Source organism: Lineus longissimus, chromosome 7 (assembly GCF_910592395.1).
Source record: "Lineus longissimus chromosome 7, tnLinLong1.2, whole genome shotgun sequence".
NCBI classification, from domain to species: Eukaryota; Metazoa; Nemertea; class Pilidiophora; order Heteronemertea; family Lineidae; genus Lineus; species Lineus longissimus.
In genome coordinates, this window is record NC_088314.1 from 18,830,168 (window position 1) to 18,848,383 (window position 18,216).

At 37.8% G+C, this 18,216-nt stretch overlaps 1 protein-coding gene across 9 annotated transcripts in view; it reads right to left on the reverse strand.

Annotated features, from left to right (window-relative positions):
- The window catches only part of LOC135490974 (voltage-dependent calcium channel subunit alpha-2/delta-3-like), a 148,552-nt gene that overhangs the window by 36,916 nt on the left and 93,420 nt on the right, over positions 1-18,216 (reverse strand). For 7 of the 9 annotated variants that reach the window (XM_064776572.1, XM_064776574.1, XM_064776568.1 and 4 more), the window contains exons 6-13: positions 15,037-15,199; positions 14,470-14,601; positions 12,812-12,875; positions 11,230-11,380; positions 10,645-10,719; positions 10,114-10,317; positions 9,507-9,635; positions 8,142-8,240 (exon numbers count right to left, since the gene is read on the reverse strand). In XM_064776572.1, the coding sequence (XP_064632642.1) occupies positions 8,142-8,240; positions 9,507-9,635; positions 10,114-10,317; positions 10,645-10,719; positions 11,230-11,380; positions 12,812-12,875; positions 14,470-14,601; positions 15,037-15,199 (1,017 nt within the window). Of the gene's footprint in view, positions 1-8,141; positions 8,241-9,067; positions 9,152-9,506; positions 9,636-10,113; positions 10,318-10,644; positions 10,720-11,229; positions 11,381-12,811; positions 12,876-13,694; positions 13,750-14,469; positions 14,602-15,036; positions 15,200-18,216 lie in introns of all 9 variants that reach the window. The other 2 variants (XM_064776573.1, XM_064776569.1) reach the window with 2 other exon arrangements.

The following is an 18,216-nucleotide window of genomic DNA, read 5'->3' on the forward strand; positions in this document are numbered from 1 at the left end:
TTTTTTTTTGGAATCGAGGTTATCCAGAAATCCCAAGGTATGAAATGCCTAAAAATATTTGACCCCTTACATGACCTCACAACTTCTGGTTTAACTTTTTTCTTTTCTTATTTTCAGAAAAACCCATTAAATGCTTTCAATGGCCACTAAAAATCTATGAAAGGCAAACATCTCTAAATTTGCTGGCAATCTTAACAGATGACTTTAAACCCTTAGCCTGAGCCGCTGCATTTTATACTCAAATTCGTCTTCACCCAGTTTCCCAAATAAAATGGAAAGCAGCAGTTGCGATGTATTCTCAAATCAAATCACAGAACTTAGTTTGTCTTCCTACAGTGTCCAGCATAACACATTTCACAGTTGCAAGCCAACCCCTGATATCAGAGTGTTCGCTCACTGTTTTCACATTGACGACACAAGTACCTTGGGTCCTGCATGTGCTGTAAAACTTGGCATATAGTCGTTCTCCGTGGCCTTCAACTGCAATTTAGGAAGAGTGTCAATGAAGAACTTGAAAGGCAGATTTCAGCAGGGTTGTCAGTTTTTGAGAAATTGGCATTTAAGAGAAGGGTAACTTAAAACTGCATTTCAAACTGGTTTTCAAAATAAAAGAACTTGAAAGCAGAGGTTGTAGTATTTCAACTTGCTTTTAAAACTAATGAACTTTGAAAACATAGGTTGCAATACTTCAGACTGGCTTTCAAAATTAATAAAGTCGAAAGCAGAGGTTTGCAGAACCTTACTAGGCTTTCAAAATAAATAATCGAAAGCAGAAGTTAAAGTTCTTCCAACTGGCTTTCAAAATTAATGAACTTGAAAGCAGCAGTTGCAGTACTTCAAACCTACTTCACCGAAAATTGGCTTTCAGTTAAAAGGAATGAACTTGAAAGCAGACTTCCAGAATCAGCAAATGGTTTTCAGTTAAAATAAATGAACTTGAAAGCAGAGAATCCAGGGCTTCCAACTGGCTTTCAGGTTTAATGACTTGGGCAATTTTTGTCTTACATAATTTAACTTTCAGTTACGAACTTGAAAACATAAAGGGCAAGCCATAAGAGGCACTCATGTTAGTAGGTTTAGTGTTTTGGTTATCTACAAGCTACTTTTGTTATTCAGCGTAATTTCACATCAACCAGTCAAACACAACTGGGTACAAACTTTACATTTCATGCTGTTGATTACTGGGGAAAGGTTGTGTAGACCATGCATGGGATTGTCAACTTTATACCCCTGAAAACAGCACTTGGGACATTACAGTTGTTCCCGAAGAAAAAAGGGTGCTACTGCAAAAAATAGTTGTTTTTCCATGAAGGGTGAAATGACAAACAATTCCCATCGTCATTCACTGAAATCATCACCACACCGTATGTAAATCAAAGGTCACTGATGAGGCCTTAAAAGTAGTTTAATGTCACTGATGAGGCCTTGAAAGTAATTTAAGGTCACTGGTGAGGCCTTAAAAGTAGTTTAAGGTCACTGATGAGGCCTTGAAAGTAATTTAAGGTCACTAGTGTGACCATAAAGTAGGATGGTGCTATCTAAACAGTATAAGGAGAAAAAACCTGGAAAAGTGGTAATCAATTAATTAATCAATTGGAAGTAAAGAAACTTGGTCCTAAAATCTTGAGTCAGGAGTATGCGGCATATGGAATTGTAACATATCTTATTTCTTACAGGATAAAGGGGTATTTCCATAAAATTTGTGATATTGTAAAATTCAGTAAAAAAATAACCAGTCATTACCAAAAGGACAGGACAAGACAGCTCAATTAGTTGGAAGACCTGCCTGATTCTCAGCATGTTGGCGAAGTCATTCTTGAGGGTGGTCAATACGTTACTTTACTCTACTGTTACTTGGATCTGGTGCTTGAGAATTTGCATTCAGGCCATAATGGAAATGCGCTTTAAGGTGCGAGATCGGGTGCTTACCCAAGCACGGTGCCAGTAATCAAACGTGCTATTTGTGACACTTGGACAAAGTTGTGAGACCAAACTGTGACTGTGTGACACGGAACTTTTATAAAAGCTTGTAGGTCACAACATTCAAACCATTAACTAAATGCATCTCTGTGGAGGGCAGCAGCCTGTTGGCAACATGGCCTCACAAAGAGCTTTTTTACTTGGCACATCACTGTCACCAAAAATAAATAATTGACTTGCATGTAGATGCAATTTTCAAAACTTCTAATGTTATTCAACGAATTGCAATTGAATTATAGATTGACTGATGAAAAGTCAATGTAAAGCAGAACGGCCACACCTATGTCATGGTGGGGGGAAATGGAAATCAGTAGTTATCCTGTTTCAAATACATCACTTCTACAGCCATTACTCCAGACTCAAGCTAGAAAATGAAACAGGGATAACAGTTTGGGAAATGTCTAAGTTCAGAAACCTTTCAAAACTAGAGTGTTTAAATCTGGTATCGGCGGTCGGACTAAAAACGTATCTGAATAGAAAATTCTAAATGACAGTGTGTGTTGATTGATAGTTTTAAAGTAAGACGATTTCTTTGCAAATAATATTTTTCGGAAATTTTATTTTCACCAATTGCTGGAAAAAGTTTTTTTTTAAACTTTAAAACTGGCAAAACTATTAACTAACACACTGTACTTGATAGTTGTCGAAATCAGACTGAATGAAGAGATATTTTCATAGATACATTAAAAGTGTTTAGGAAATGTTTCTGAAGTTAGACTTGTCCAAAGCAAATCATCAAAATGAACCAAATTGGTGCTGGACACCCACAAATTCATTCTGGCAAGGCAAAACTGAACGATCAGTACATGAATAAAGGTGCAGAACTAGACACAGCAACTGAAATGGTTTGTGGGCAGAATTGGGCGCTGCTTATTTTGGGTTGGAAAAGTTAGTTGCCTTTATACAAGACATTTCTTTGCTGGTTGTGAATATTAGTTGGTAAAATGTTAACTTTTTAGACAAACTTCTGACCAATTTCCTATTTAACAATCAGGCATTTCTTGAACTTGATTTTGTATCAGAATGTAAACAACCCTAACTGAATAACACTTCTTCTTCTTTCTTCAATTCAACAACACTAACAACAGTTTAAATAGAATTAATTACCAGGACAAAATAAACAATCCTTCCAAAAGTTCACGTCAGATAGATCACTCCATTCAGTCCAACAGAACAGCTTTGTCTATAGTTTATTTTAGTACAAACAATATTCATTATCACCCAAATAACCAAATCATAGATAAATCAAATTCATTCAATTTTGAGAACACAAATGAAGACCACAAACATTAGTTGTAAGTTTGTAGTTCGTTAACAAATGAATTCACCTTTGATTTAATGAAATAAAATCAAGGACCGTTTCAGTCTATATTTTTATCATAATTCAGGTCCTCAGTTAAGAAGAGTAATTATGGCTTATAACAGAAGCATTAACAGACACAAACTGGTTCAAATGTGTTCATAAAATTGTTGGTTCAACTGAATGAGATTTGTTACTGATTAATTAGGTTTAGCAAAAAGTGAGTTGTAAATGATCAATTAGGTTCAGCAGAAAAAGATTCATAACTGATCGATTTCATAACTGATTACTTACGCAATGATCAGCAAAAAGATATTTTTAACTGAACAGTTTCGTCACTGATCAAGTAGGTTCGGTGGAAAGAAATTCGCAACTGTTAATATCATAACTGATTAATCAGGTTCAGCAGAGAAAGACACATAGCAGATGAATTAGGTTCAGAAGAAAGGGCTTCATATCTGATCAGCAGTATAACTGATCCATTAGATACAGAAGAAAAATATATTATAGATTAATTCAATAACTGATCAATTAGGTTCAGCAGAACGAGACTCGTAACTGATCGATTTTGTTGACAATTTAATTCTTATATCACAACCCAAAATAAGCATCACCGTTGGACATTCATGCCTCATGGCAAAACCAAGGCTCCAACCTTCTTATTCAAAACGTGGAAATGCTCTCCTTCAGTTTGCAATATGGCCGGTGCCTCCTGCTCAAGGAGTTCCATGGGTACCTAGAGGGAGTGTAGTGGAGGAAGAAACAACATGAAAAACTGATTTCAAACATGAAGAGTGGTTACATCAAATGTGGCCAGAAATTTTTGTAGAAGAATGTTTGCAACATTTGTAGAAGGTTGTTCATATTGTCATGATTGTGGGAAAATATTGGTTCAAAATGGTGTATTGGTAGTGGGTTTGTAGCATAGTTCAGACGGGCAGACCCTGGTTCCAAGTGGGGCAGAAATACACGCTTCACAAAACCGGAAGGAAATTTGTTCTAAATGTGGGAACAAATAGTATGAAGGCTGGACAGAAATTTGTTCCAGGCAGAGACTTTAATGCACAAGAGTTGATGTTTATGGTTGGATACAGTGGGATAAACCTGGTTTTGAATTCAGAGTGCATTTTTTTTCTCAGTATAAGAGAAATGAGCATTTTTCCTGAACAGATTGCGTTTTAGTGAGGACATAAAATTCAGTTTTTCTTTTTAAAAACTACTGTAACTTGAAAACCAAAAACAACAATTATAGGGGAAAATAGTGCAGTGTTGCATTCAAATGTGAAGGGCATTCTATTATTGCTCTTTATATCAAAATGTGATTACTGAAAAGGTTATGGAAAAATAAAGTCGGTTAGTATGCCTAGAGTATTGATCGAGTCTTAAAGTAAACCATTGTAATCTGCATCGAAATAGCAATCATTGCAATTCATTGCAGCATCAATTTTCTAATGGCCAGTGGGTGGCATCTTTTATAATGTATCTGCACCAAATGTCACGGGGAAGTGTACTCCAATGCATATCATCCCACACCCTCCAAATTACAATTCAAACAAGGCATTTTCCTCTTTTTAATGTGGGAACAATGAATATTATCCAAGATATTGATAACAAAATGTTTGTTTTTCTATTAGGAAATTATGACCGAAGAGAATGATGTTTGAAGGAGGTTTGACTCTGCAGGGTCAAAGCTCATATCGAAGTAGGTTGCTTCAGGTCAAGGTCATAAAAATATAGGTCACTAGGTCATGTTGTTCTGTAATGACCTGCATACTACTGAGCTAATGTTGAAATATCAGATATGGGGTGACATCGAACCAACCAGCTAATTCAAAACTGAATTGGCTTTGAGATAAAGAAATTAAGCATTATCTAACTACTACAAGCTGAAAATGATAATGCATACACGTGACAAAATCGTGACTGGAAAATTGCTCTCTACCGTTTTTTTACGCTATTTAAAAGCCTTATTTTGCCAATTGGGCCAGTCATCAATTACAGATATCGCTTTCTTTTTTCAACATTAAATTCTATCCGTGAAACACCTCTCCTAAAGAAACTGTCTTAGATGACTGGCACAGTGGCACTTTTGTACTAAACGAGCAACAGACAATTATGATTTTAGCAATTTCAACAAAGCAAAAGGAACTGCGATTGAAAATTCTACATAGAATGGGCTAAATCCTGAACAGGTATCTACTCTGTTAAGAAGGGCTCAATTACAAATATATATGTGAGGAATAGCCATCTATTATTCAAATTCGATGTAGTCATAACATTTAGTTTATTCATTTTACATGCAAATTTCCTAGTCGAAAATATTTAGATTAAACGGTAAAGAGAGCTGGGATCTCCATCCTAGGTCATTATATTGGTTTCGAGGCACTTAAAAGAGAGGTTATTATAGATATTGGACGATAAAGCTTTCTTTCACACATTACAGCAACAGCATCAACGACTGATTACTTGGCCTTATACTACAGCGATGTAGTTTTAGAAACTTTTTTAGAAACAAAGATATATTCCAATTTTTTAGAATCCTCTGCAATATACATAAATTAGTAAGAAACATGGGAAGTATAATCCGTAACAACAAATTTGATTAATATTTAACAAATAATTGGATGGGAAACGGAAGAAGTGTTATCAATTATAACACAAATGGTATTGCGTTATACTGGGTGTTAAAACATTGCTTGTCATTCTCTTCAAAATAACTATTGTAATAAAGCATACAAAGTTACAACAAATGAGAATAGACATGTTGTCAGATTATTTTCTTTAAAAACTTTTTGCAATCACAATTAAAGATGAATCCAAGATATTTTCTCACCAATAAGTTGTGGAAACTAAACAAGTTGACTTATGACAAGCTCAGAATGAAAAGCGAAGGCAGCCCCTGGCCCAAGATACTGGTAGGAACACCACTTACACTGCACTATTTAAAATTCCCAATTATTTACTCTTTCTTAGTGAATTTACAGATTGAGAGCAGTGGGACAACAGTTGCACAAACGAGGGACAGTTCCTTCTATCTATTTATACACATCATTCATCAATTGATACACATCAATTATCAATTGATACAAATCATTTATCCATTTATCACACACATTTATCTAGTTGTACACAATTTTCATTTTTTCAGTTATTTTGAAAGCAAGTACAACATTTTAACAGCCAATGAAACACTGTGAATGCGAACACTACTAACTATGTCATTCCGGGTCTGAGGATGAGCGATCACTGCGGCTTCTACATTTGCCTCTGAGAATCCCTGTGTTTTAAGAGACGAGAGTTGAATTTATAAGAAAGTATCTCTAACTTTATCAAGTTTAAGATTATGTCATCGTCCCTAGTATACAGTAATCTCTATTTTCCAGTTTCGGTCGTCAGTAAACTTAATAGGGTGAACACAATGAATGCATACTCCTTGTGGCTACACTGGGCACTAAACTACAAAATGTTCATGTGTCATAATGCAAAGATATCAAAATTGCATAGAACTCAAGATAATTTTCTAAACTTGAAACTGAATTATCGATGAAACTGTCATGAAATCATATGTCATGAAATTGAAAGTTTCATAAGACCATTATTATGAAACTTTAAAAACTTCTGGGTATGGACATGTATAACCATGTATAATGAAAAAATCTTATACGAATTTAATTTTTTTAAATTTGAAAACTTGGAATTTTCATGACATCTCTAAATATATCCCAGAATTCTGTATCAAATCTGAAATCTGATTTATCAAGAATTATCATAAAAAAGATTATTATGAAAAAAGATTGTCAAGAAATCTTTAGATATAACGAAAACTCTGAATTACCATGAAAAATTCAGATTGTCCTGAAATGCAATAATTACCATTATCATTGATTAGTACAACACTACAAGTCATTAAGAGAAGAGAGACCAGCTAGCCAACCTTGGAGTGCCGAGCTGAAGTCAGAATATGTGAGGTGGTGTGCAATAACCAGTCGAATGGGAATGTATCATCAAACCTGAAGACAATAATAGAGCTTTTGGGAACTGTTACTTTATTTAGATTTTTTTCAAGGTCTCAGAACTTAACTCAAAGATCTTAACCATTTTGTTGCAGATGTCTGCCAATTGTACACCAAAATCAAAATGCCTCCCTTGAAGCTGTACACCGATCGAGCAACTAGGCCCAACTACATTCGACACTAAAAAACACTGGATTGCGCACCAAAAGGGTTCAGGTCTCACCTCTCATCACTCCAAGGTTGATACAGGGTTCTCTAACGAACACACAAAAGAGTAAACAAGGATATAAGCTATGGCAGCAAAAGATGCCCCTCTCGACTGATTTGATGGGTAGAAAAATACCAATCATCTCGGCAGAGAGGGCAAGCAAGTCCCATATAAACATGCAAAATTATAAATAGAAGCAAGACAAATTTTCCAAAAACATTGACAAACTAAAATTCCAGTATATAGTGTAAACTGCCAACTTATTGTGGGCGATTTATTTTTTCTGATTTTGCAAATTATCTTGCATTGCCATAATCAAGATTCGATTGGAAAAAACTAAGAGGAATTCTGCAATCTGCCGAAATAAGATTTGTGATTAAAAAGGTAGAAAGGCCAAAAAGCAGAAAATCTGGCAGTTTAAAGAATATACTTAATGTATTTCAATTGAACAATAAATGTGCAAGAGGTACACTCATCACTATTTTATCAACACAATTCAAAGACCCTAACCAGATATAACATTTTGCAAAAATTCCATAACCATCTACATTTAGTTGCCAGTTTGCGTAACTCAACTGTCCAGGATAAAAAAACCTCCACCAATTTTTTTTCTCAAATATGACTCTTTTAAAAAGGCTACCTTCGATTCGTGAGCCAAAGCCGAGTGGTAGGCCTTGGTGAATGCGGTCTGGTGAATCTCGGCCAAGGCGAGCGGCCTGGCCATCACATCGACATAGTTCTGGAAAATAGGTTCGGTGATCGACATGATGGAAGTTTCAGTCAAATGGCATGGAAAATTTTGAAAGAAGTGCCCGACTGCGTAGCTTTCCTAACGGTTTGCTGAAATAGTAGTACCATTAGAATGCTGACATCAAATTGGTTAGCCAGAGAAAACCCGTTCGGCGTAAACTCAGAAAGTTGAAAAATACTCGCCCAGTATTTCTGGTTATGTAATATGTCACCGTCACTTACAAAAATACCCAATTTCAGACAAGTAAGGAAGCCCCAAGGCAATTAGTGTGGTTCCCTAATTGCAGTCATTGCCGTAGCTTCGGCAATGCATGCAATTATGAAAACAAATTGAATACTGGAAGTGAGAAAGTATAGTGAATGTAAACTATAGTAAGAAATGAGCACATGGTTATTTAGAACAATGCAAACCCTCAATGGAAAAGTGAGTACAACAACTCAGTTAAACATTAAGTGAATTATTTATTTATTGGAAAGGCGAGTCGAAAATGAAAAGTGAGACAACTATAGAAGAGTGATACACTGATGGAAAGGTGAGTATGTACAGAAATAGAATGAAAACATTTGTGAGTATTTACACAATGGAAAGTGAGTCATACATGGAAATGTATATACTAAATAAGCACACAAGCGAGTACTCACACAATGGAAAAGTGAGTCAAATATGGAAAAGTGAGTATTTATAGAAAGAAAATGAGTACAGTTTGCACAATGGAAAAGTGAGTCAAACATGTAATGATTATCTACAAAATGAACACAAAAGTGAGTTATTTACACACAACACTGTGATAATGTAACAGTGATATTCGTCCTTACCGCGGCGTCAAAATACACACTGGTCCAGATCGTGTCGTGTTTGTCGATGAGGACCAAGGGGCGACTTAACACGTGGATGTATTTCTACAATTTAAGAAATGACGGAGAAAGATTGATCTTGTCCATGAACTGTTTAACATGGTCCAGTAATATTCGTGGACATTTTATTTTGCAGTTTCGTAGATTTTTCTTTTCCCAATCATATACATGACTGTTTCTGTAAAGGTGAACAACAAGAAAATAAGCAGCACCCACTCATTTCTGGGTTTTTACAGTACCCTCCTTTCCATACATATTCCCCTTTCTTTCCTCAGAGGACAACTTTCCCTTTCCAAACAGGACTCAATTACACAAATGCCCCTTTGGATTATTGTTCCCCTTACAAACTTTACCCTTTTCCATACACTTTCTCCTTTTATTGCTCAGTTTAGAAACGTACCTGAATATTTTCCTCGATGTCGGCTAACGTGGATATGTGGGTGTAATAGCCCTTGTTACTACACGCCATCCACAGTACTTGTCGCTTGTCACTCACTTCTCGACCAATCAGATACGTGAACACACGATGCTGAAAAGACAAACGATTTCCAATTATTTATCGATCAAGACAGCCAGTTGAAAGGTGGGTTAAGCGTTCACTATTTTTTTTATCCTCATCACCATGATTATCATCATCATCATTATCATCATCATCAGAGGAGGAGGAAGAGTTGCGTTGCTGTGGTGGCTCGGTTCTTTGACTAGCGGTCATGAGGTCCTGGTTCAATCCCCAATGCAGCATGAGATACTAAGTAAGACTCTTTGCCGTACATGCCATAGACTCCACCCAGATGTATAAATCGGTAGCAGTACTCATCAGGTTGTAGCGCTGATTGAGCAGCTCATCTGGTTTCTACTGCCAGATTTCAGGATAGACCGGGGATAGACATAAAGCGCTTTGAGAATGTTGTACAATATAAAGTGCCATACGAGAATTTACTTTTCTTCAAAATCATCATCATCATCATCAGCATCTTGATCAAAATAGATACATTTTCCGTTCTTACCTTGACAGGTTGGTTGTACTTCTTGAACACGTTCTCATAGTGTTCAGGAGCGCCATCCGTGATGATCATAATCGCACTGTTACACAGCCTCCGCGAGCTGTTCGCCGTTTCTAGCAGTTCAAACGACTTTGATAGGCCTCTTTCCCAGTTGGCCATATCGCCGGGCTGGATGTAGCCATCAATGTTCAACTTGTCGACGATACGCTGAAAGGAACAAGGAAACAAGACGATAAGAATTTTATCAGGTACTGGGGAAATTGTCCTGTTCAAATACTATAGCAAACTAAGGTATTTTACTGTAATTAGGACAGGGATGTGCTCTCAATTACATGTGAAGAGCAGCGTTTTTCCCGAGTTTTTGATAGACCCACACCAGGGGGTACAACAAAACTCAAACCCCCACCCCTTTTTGCTGGCATACATGCATGTTTGTGTGGCAAACCAGTAGCTTAACCCAAGGAGTCTAGCCCCCCCCCCCCAACCCCAAAGAGCTGATACGTTGAATTCAGTAAAACCATTAAGCAACCTTACCTTCTTGTTGTCAGCATTGGCTTGTATTAGAGTTCCATTGAAACAGTCATCAAGGTAGTGGACGGTACTGTTGAACTGAAAGGGAACAGTAAGCTACTTATTAGAACACGACCTGGCTAGAGGGAGCTCATCGCATATTGCAAGATGAAATTTTACAGAATAATCACGTGCTATTAAACAATGATATGATAGCAATTATATTTTTGTCTGATGAAAATTTGAAGAAAGTAGTATCGTTAAACTTGTTTTATTTACTACATGAACGTATGTACATTACATTGTTTTACTTTACATCCAGTACTAACAATGTTTTATTTGACACCGAGTACTTACAATGTTTTAGTTAACACCCAGTACTTACAATGTTTTATCTAACACCCAGAACTTACAATGTTTTATTTAACACCCAGTACTTACAATGTTTTATTTAACACCCAGTACTTACAATGTTTTATTTAACACCCATTACTTACAATGTTTTATCTAGCACCCATTACTTACAATGTTTTATTTAACACCCAGTACTTACAATGTTTTATCTAACATCCAGAACTGACAATGATTTATTTAACACCTAGTACTTACAGCTAAGACGTTGAAGAAGTCATCATCACTGAGTGTATCCAGGATCTTCTTGATTGTCTCAATGGCTATCTTTCTCCGGAGTCCTTCCATACTCCCGCTGCTGTCCACCAGGATGACCACATCCTTGGGTGACGTGGCAGCCTGGATGTACCTGAAAATTCAAACGTTTTTGGAGATCGTCCATGACAATCCCGTTTGTCTTGGATAACATCGAGACATCAGAACACTGAATCGTTACTTGATTATAGAATTAACTACCAAACTGTGCGGTCCAGATCACAAACGACATCCCGTACATCGTGTCATTGACGCGCTACCCAGTGTCCGTATTATACTCGAAGAAAGAGAGATAAGCGCGTCACTTGGACTTTCGGCAAGTATGGTGTTTTCATATCTTGCACATTCCCGATGCGTGATATGCGATTGGGAAGCTGATTTACATGTAAATGGTACTTGAATGAGAAGTTACTTGGAAGAATCATATTCATTTCACCCTTCCACTTTGTACAGGATGGGAAAATGTCATACGTAAATTCGATAAGGATACGTAACACGGGCGTCAATTTTGGACTTGCCGAAAGTCCCTATCGGCGCGCAACTCGGGCGTACGTCGCCACGTGTCACTGACACGAACTAGGACGGAATTAATTGTGATCAGGACTATATGTAGTCTATTGAATGTCTCTCCACATGGACTGTACAGTAAAACGTTTATGATTAAAAATATCCAAACTTTTCCAATGCATTTTCAGTAAGACTCTAATCTTTGAAACCGTTTTTCTCAAAATGGCAAAAAAGACATATCTATTTTGCAGGAAACTTCCAATATAAGCTATACACTTTACAGAACATAGGACTTTACAAGTTAAGGTGCACATCGAAAGTACAGACAGTGGATAAAGAGGAAATTAAACAAGGTGACAAACTAAGTAAAAACAGACATAAAATTCTGAATTGCTTTTTCTCGTCCAATAGACTTTTAACCTGCACCAAGCACCCATCACCAGGATTATGTCAATCTTAGGTATCTTGTCAAAATTATTTTGAAGCTAAGAAAACGAACACTGTTCATCTCTCCCTGAACCCTTTTCCCCTAGAAAGATGAACAAAATTGTCTTCCGGCATCAACAATTCATTGGAGGATACTCAGAGTTTCACACTCAAATATGCTCTCAAAAATATTTTAAAGGATTATGCATAATGTAGTTCTGGAACCCAAAAACATGGTTTCGAACAACAAAACCTGAACTGGAGAACAAGCACGACTTCAGCAAAACGCCTTGGGTCTTGGCATAGCATCACCGCAATGAGAAAACCCTACATTTGTATAGATAGTCAATATACAAGGTCCCAGTTCATCTTAAGCTGATTCACTCGGAGAGGTTGTTACGCTTGCCTCGGGGAAGTGGAAGCCCTCAAAGAGATGTTGCCGATTTCACAGGGTGTTCACATTTCCAGCCGTCACCAGATATACAGGCCATAGTTATAAAAAAATTCGATTTCTCCGATGGAAATAACTCTTTTTGAAAAACTGTACACATGGCCACCACCTCTCATGCCTGGGATTAAACCTCAACCTTACCAGTCTTGGGTTCTGCTGTCGTAAAAATCAATCCAGCCCGGTGTGTTGACCCTCCAAGAGACACCTATGATACATGTATGATACAATATTCATGTATGATCGCACACTGCAACTAAAGCGCAATTTACTAAGCTACGGCAAGGCAATTCGATCTTCCATGGTTGAAAAGACCCCATCTGCTTCAGGCTACAGTGTAACTAGCCTAACTGCAATTACCCCTTTTTCATGGCTGGCACTACCCTACCCCGGGCCTAGGCCATTGTGCTACCACTCGCCAAGCCTGGCACGAACATCATAGAAAATGGTATCAGGAAGACTCGCATTCCATAAAACACCTAGACAGGATGTAACATTCATCTAACATGACTGGAGAAGGGAATGGACTTTTCCGGGTGCCAGGATGTCGTAAATCGCTGTCGAGATTTGGGATTAACTATTTACTTTTAGCAAAATTCCAAAAATATCAGTGGATTATGACACACCGTGGATTTTAACAGCGACAAAGTCACAGAAAAGTTCAGCAGATAGGACCTGCACAGAATTGTAGCTTAAACAATTTGGTGAATTTTACTTCATTTGGCGAAACTTTGTTTTATTCAAATCCCCAGGGGTTGTACCCATTAGAAGTATATTTCTAATATTCTTTTTCAATTATATCCACAATTTTGTTGAAAAAACTTGAAAGGAGTGAAAAGTCTAAATTTAACATGTTTAAGATGAAAAGTCTCCTTTTGGTGAAGGAAAACGTCGACAAGGGAGACAAAATGACGTGCACGACAGCTAACATGTGACAAAATAACACTGGAACACAACTCGACGACAACACATAGTAATTCAAACAGTGAGAGACGCTTTGTGCACGTGGTACCATATTTTGTCTTACCATCGTCGCGTACGACAGTCGAACAGGTCTACGCTGTCGTGGTGCCATTTGATACCTTCATGGGAGGGAAACGCATAACGTGTAATTTGGAGAAAAACAAATAATGTTTCAATGCAATAAAAGAGCCTCTGTTACACATAGGCCTATACAGGTAAATAGGCCTTGTACAGGCGCATCTCAACTGGCTTAATTAGGTCGACACTGTATCTTTTTTAACGAATTCAACTGAAGTTATAAACATTTTAATCTCTGCAACTATGGTTCTTCCAGTCCAGTTTGAATACAAAATTTGACCATCCGATGTGCCAAAACATTCCTTTCTTTAAGAGACACATTTCTATTTGACACTTGACACATAGAAACGTTTTAGAAAGATTATTCAATTGTTTTAATCTCGGATACTCCTTACTGCTTTTGACATGGCCTACTTTGGAATCAAAAACTCATGCTTTTGATAAAGTTTTACGGTTCTTCTGATGTTTTTTGGGTAGGGTAGGGGAACAAGCAGAATACTTTCGATGGAATCTTCACAGCTGTGCATGATATAACATCAGTTTATATTCTGTTCACAAGGTCTACAAATGGACAACATGACATACTCACAGTAATATTGAACACTTTGGGACCAAGTGTGGTTAATGTCAAAATGAAGTAGGGAGTCATTTCTAGAACTGTCTATAATCTGTTAAAACTTCATAACTCGATCAATTTTACATATTGTAAGCCGTTTTTCTCTCCAAATGTTACTAAGGGTAGCAAAATGAAATTTACATACCAGGGTAGATCCTGAAGAAACCAGTGGCACTACCGAAATACTGCCACGTCAGTGTGTTGTCCTTTTTGAAGTTCTCCCTGAAGATCGCGTCCAATTTCTCTGACCAGGCAACACCGTCCAGGACAGGCTTGGCTGAAATGGTATATTGAAATTCGATATAGGCAATATGGGGGGGGGGGGGGGGGGCAAAGCAAGGGGCCACATTGTATAATTGTACATTTTGAAGTTTTCTCCAAGATTTGATCTAACTTATCAGAAACCATTTCTCGCTCTACCACAAAGTGTTTTGCCCAAGGACTTTTACACCTGTCATATATGTTGGTAGGCACAAGCACCACACTTTTGAAATGAACTTGCCAATGCTGAAATACTGCGGAACTTCCACTGGCATGACTGGCTGCCGTAGCCAAATGTCTATTAGATATAAGACAAAGAGGCTTGCCAAAGGACTTACAAATACCTATCAAACACATTGCCATTTTAACATTTAACAGCCGGTCACAGCAATCATTTCCAGCTCAAACATTTCAAACACAAGGTGTTCTGCCCAAGGACTTAAATACTTACACCTGTCATATACATTGGTCGGCACATGCACCGTACTATTCATAGTGTTGACCTTGACGAAGTTGAAATGTGGAAGGGGGTTTAACGACAGCTCGCAGTAACCATCCTTTAGCTTCCCGTTGGCGTCATAATCGTTAAGTTTCTTGGCATTATAATACTGGACCTGGAACAGAGACCGCAGGGATGTGTGTCCAGCATCTGATTCAATCGAGACAACAGGTTATTGTAACAGTTGACAATTTGCTGACAAACGATGAGAGATACAAGTTTTAAAAACATGGACTCTCCACAGCTCAATCACAGATGGTGGAGCAGTAGGCCTACAGCGGACCATCAATGTACATGTACTGTTGACCAACTATGATAAATACAGGTTTTTAAAGAGGGAATCTTGATAGCTCCATCGTAGCTAGAGCAGTGGACTCAATAATCCAAAGATCTGTGGTTCGAATTCCAGTGAAGGCAACAGTTCTGTAAAATATTCACGAAAATATTTTCGTTTTCATTTAGCAGAGGACTAAATCTGCAAACATATAGCGATAAATGCATTTGAATTTTCGACCGCCATCACTAGTTTGTAAATGATTAGTTGCAGCGTAGGCTATCAGCATATTACCGACTCCTCCCATAGCTGCCAGAGAGAGCTAATTATTGAACTTATCAGCTAATAGCATTCCGCGACGTTACTATTTATAGCTCACAAGGTCATTTGAATAAGATATTGATGACGTTTTAGTCACGTGACAGTCGGAAATCGACACTTATTTCTACGCATTTGAGCTTATTTCAAAGTCAATTATCTTTGACCCTGCATTGTTTTTAGCATGAATGATACCATGAATCAGAGAGAGAAATATTCAGAACAATTATGTAGTTATTCCAACACTCGGACATGTGCCAGATTGAATCTAACTGCCCTAGTTAGAAAGCCTGAATCCATTACGAAACCGCATGTTTGTCCGACATTGCCTGTAATTCAGCGATGGGGAAATAGAGGGCAGCAGCTGCAGTGACCTCATCATCGCGGAATGCTATTAGGCTCAGAGAGCTCCACGCTTGTGCCGTATCAATATCTCCCCCACAGCTGCTAGAGAGCGCTAATCATTAGCAAGCAGCCAAGACAAAAATCGCCGCACAAACGAGCAATTTAATTCGCTGCAACCAGCGATTATAATCACTGCTATTTGCGACAAGAAGATCACTTGTCTGCATGTTAATCGCTGGAACTGCAGATCACCAATTCTTGTAGCAGCCTACGATGACCACCAAAAAAGATATTTTTTTGCATGTGATCGTGGTCACAGGTTGCGGTGATTTAAATTCTGGTTTGCGGGCTTTAAATACATTGTCGGAAAAGGATGTGCACAACAAAATAAAGTAGGCAAGTGAATGATATAAATACAGATTTTTATATCAAGATGTGTTATGGAAAATGAGAAAACTATTCTATCACACCCAAATCACTTTGACCAGTACACCGACCTGACCCAAGGACAGTCGGGTGCGGATACAGTTTTTCAATTTAACCCAAACTTTCCCCTAATAATATTCTATCGTTTTCTCTACTGCCGGCTTGGCCTAGCTGTCAGTCGGCTATTCCTGTGAATAGTTGGTTAGGTATTAGCAGTATAATTTAGGGAGGCAAGGATTTGGAAAACTGCTGCAAAAAACATAGGAAAATGTTGGCTGCAAAAACACCCTCTTGAAAGATCATTTGGCATGGGTTTACATTGGAACCTCCAACGACGGACACCTTTGTTGCAGAAAACCCTTTCTAATAGGGACAGTGGCTTTTGTCCCGAATGGGTCATCTCTACAATACGTAATCAGGATACCTCCGTATTAAGGACAGGACTTGTCAGTCCCAAGGGTGTCCTTAGTGGAGAGGTTCTATTATATCATGAAGAATATGACATTATCAAGACTTTGAATCAGATGCAATAAGAATGTGATAATCGAGCTGTTGATAAATTTGTTTAAGAGCTTAGCTGGGCTGCTTGCACCAAAAGTAGCTTGCACAGGCAGCCGCCCAATCTATGATTTGAGACTGGTCAAGAATATTTCTTAAAGTACAGAATCAGCCAATTAAAGATGGACATATAATTTTGATCAGTTATATCAAGAAGAAATAAAATGTAGTCTTTATTATTTCTTGACTAGATATTGGTTTCCCAAACGTAAATATTATCAAAATCATTATGTGCAAAATTAAGCATATCAAGCATATTGTATAATGTAAACTGTAAATTATTGAAAATTGTAAATACATGTAATGTAAATGTAACTCACTCTTGTTTACATATGTAAATCTACTCACCCCATTGTAAATTCCGAAGACACTCTCAGACGTAGGCGCGTTTTTGTCAATGATTCGCGGTAACGGTTCTTCCTTTAAGTAAATTGTTTACCGAACACGTCAGATCACCATGAATTTTAAACTAGAAATGTCACCATCAAATTAGACGAAATCCGCCAGATTCGGATTGAAATTGACAAAGTCAATATCTCATGTGACCTGCACCAGAAATGAAAACCTACCAGAAAACTTTACCCAAAAGTACATAGCACACGTGCAACTAAATTAAAAGGGACAAACCGAGAGACTGAAAAGTTCTTCATCTGACTTGTCTGTTTCCCTCATAATGACAAATCACCAATGCCAATTTTTTACCACTCATTTGCCATATCATTTGCCCTAGATTTAGTCGCACGTGTGCGCTGTGCTTGAGCAATATTAGAATTTGATATGATAGTATCAGCGCACAACAAAAGACAACCGCTGACAGGACGAAGCCAGGCAGATGTCAGGCAGTCTGCCCCAAAGATAGGCATCGTAACAAAATGAAGGGCACACGGGGTACTTAATTCTGAACCATAGGCAGAGTCATATCAGACCACATTGCTTAATGGTCAAATTAAGCTGACTGAAGACTAATCATAAAACTGAAGTTTGAGTTCAGTCTGACAGCCACTCCAAATTAAGTTGCCCGTGTGCAATAGGTGCCTTTCAGTATTTGAGACGGAGACACGACACATTCGAGCTGACACTAAGCTACAAAAAGTGTTGTGCGCGATGGCGACTACTGCCATATTGCGCAGTCGAAGCAGTGCGACAGAAAACCAGCACAGCACATGCTTTGGCGATAGATTTTGATTTGTCGTAATTTTATTACAGCCGAA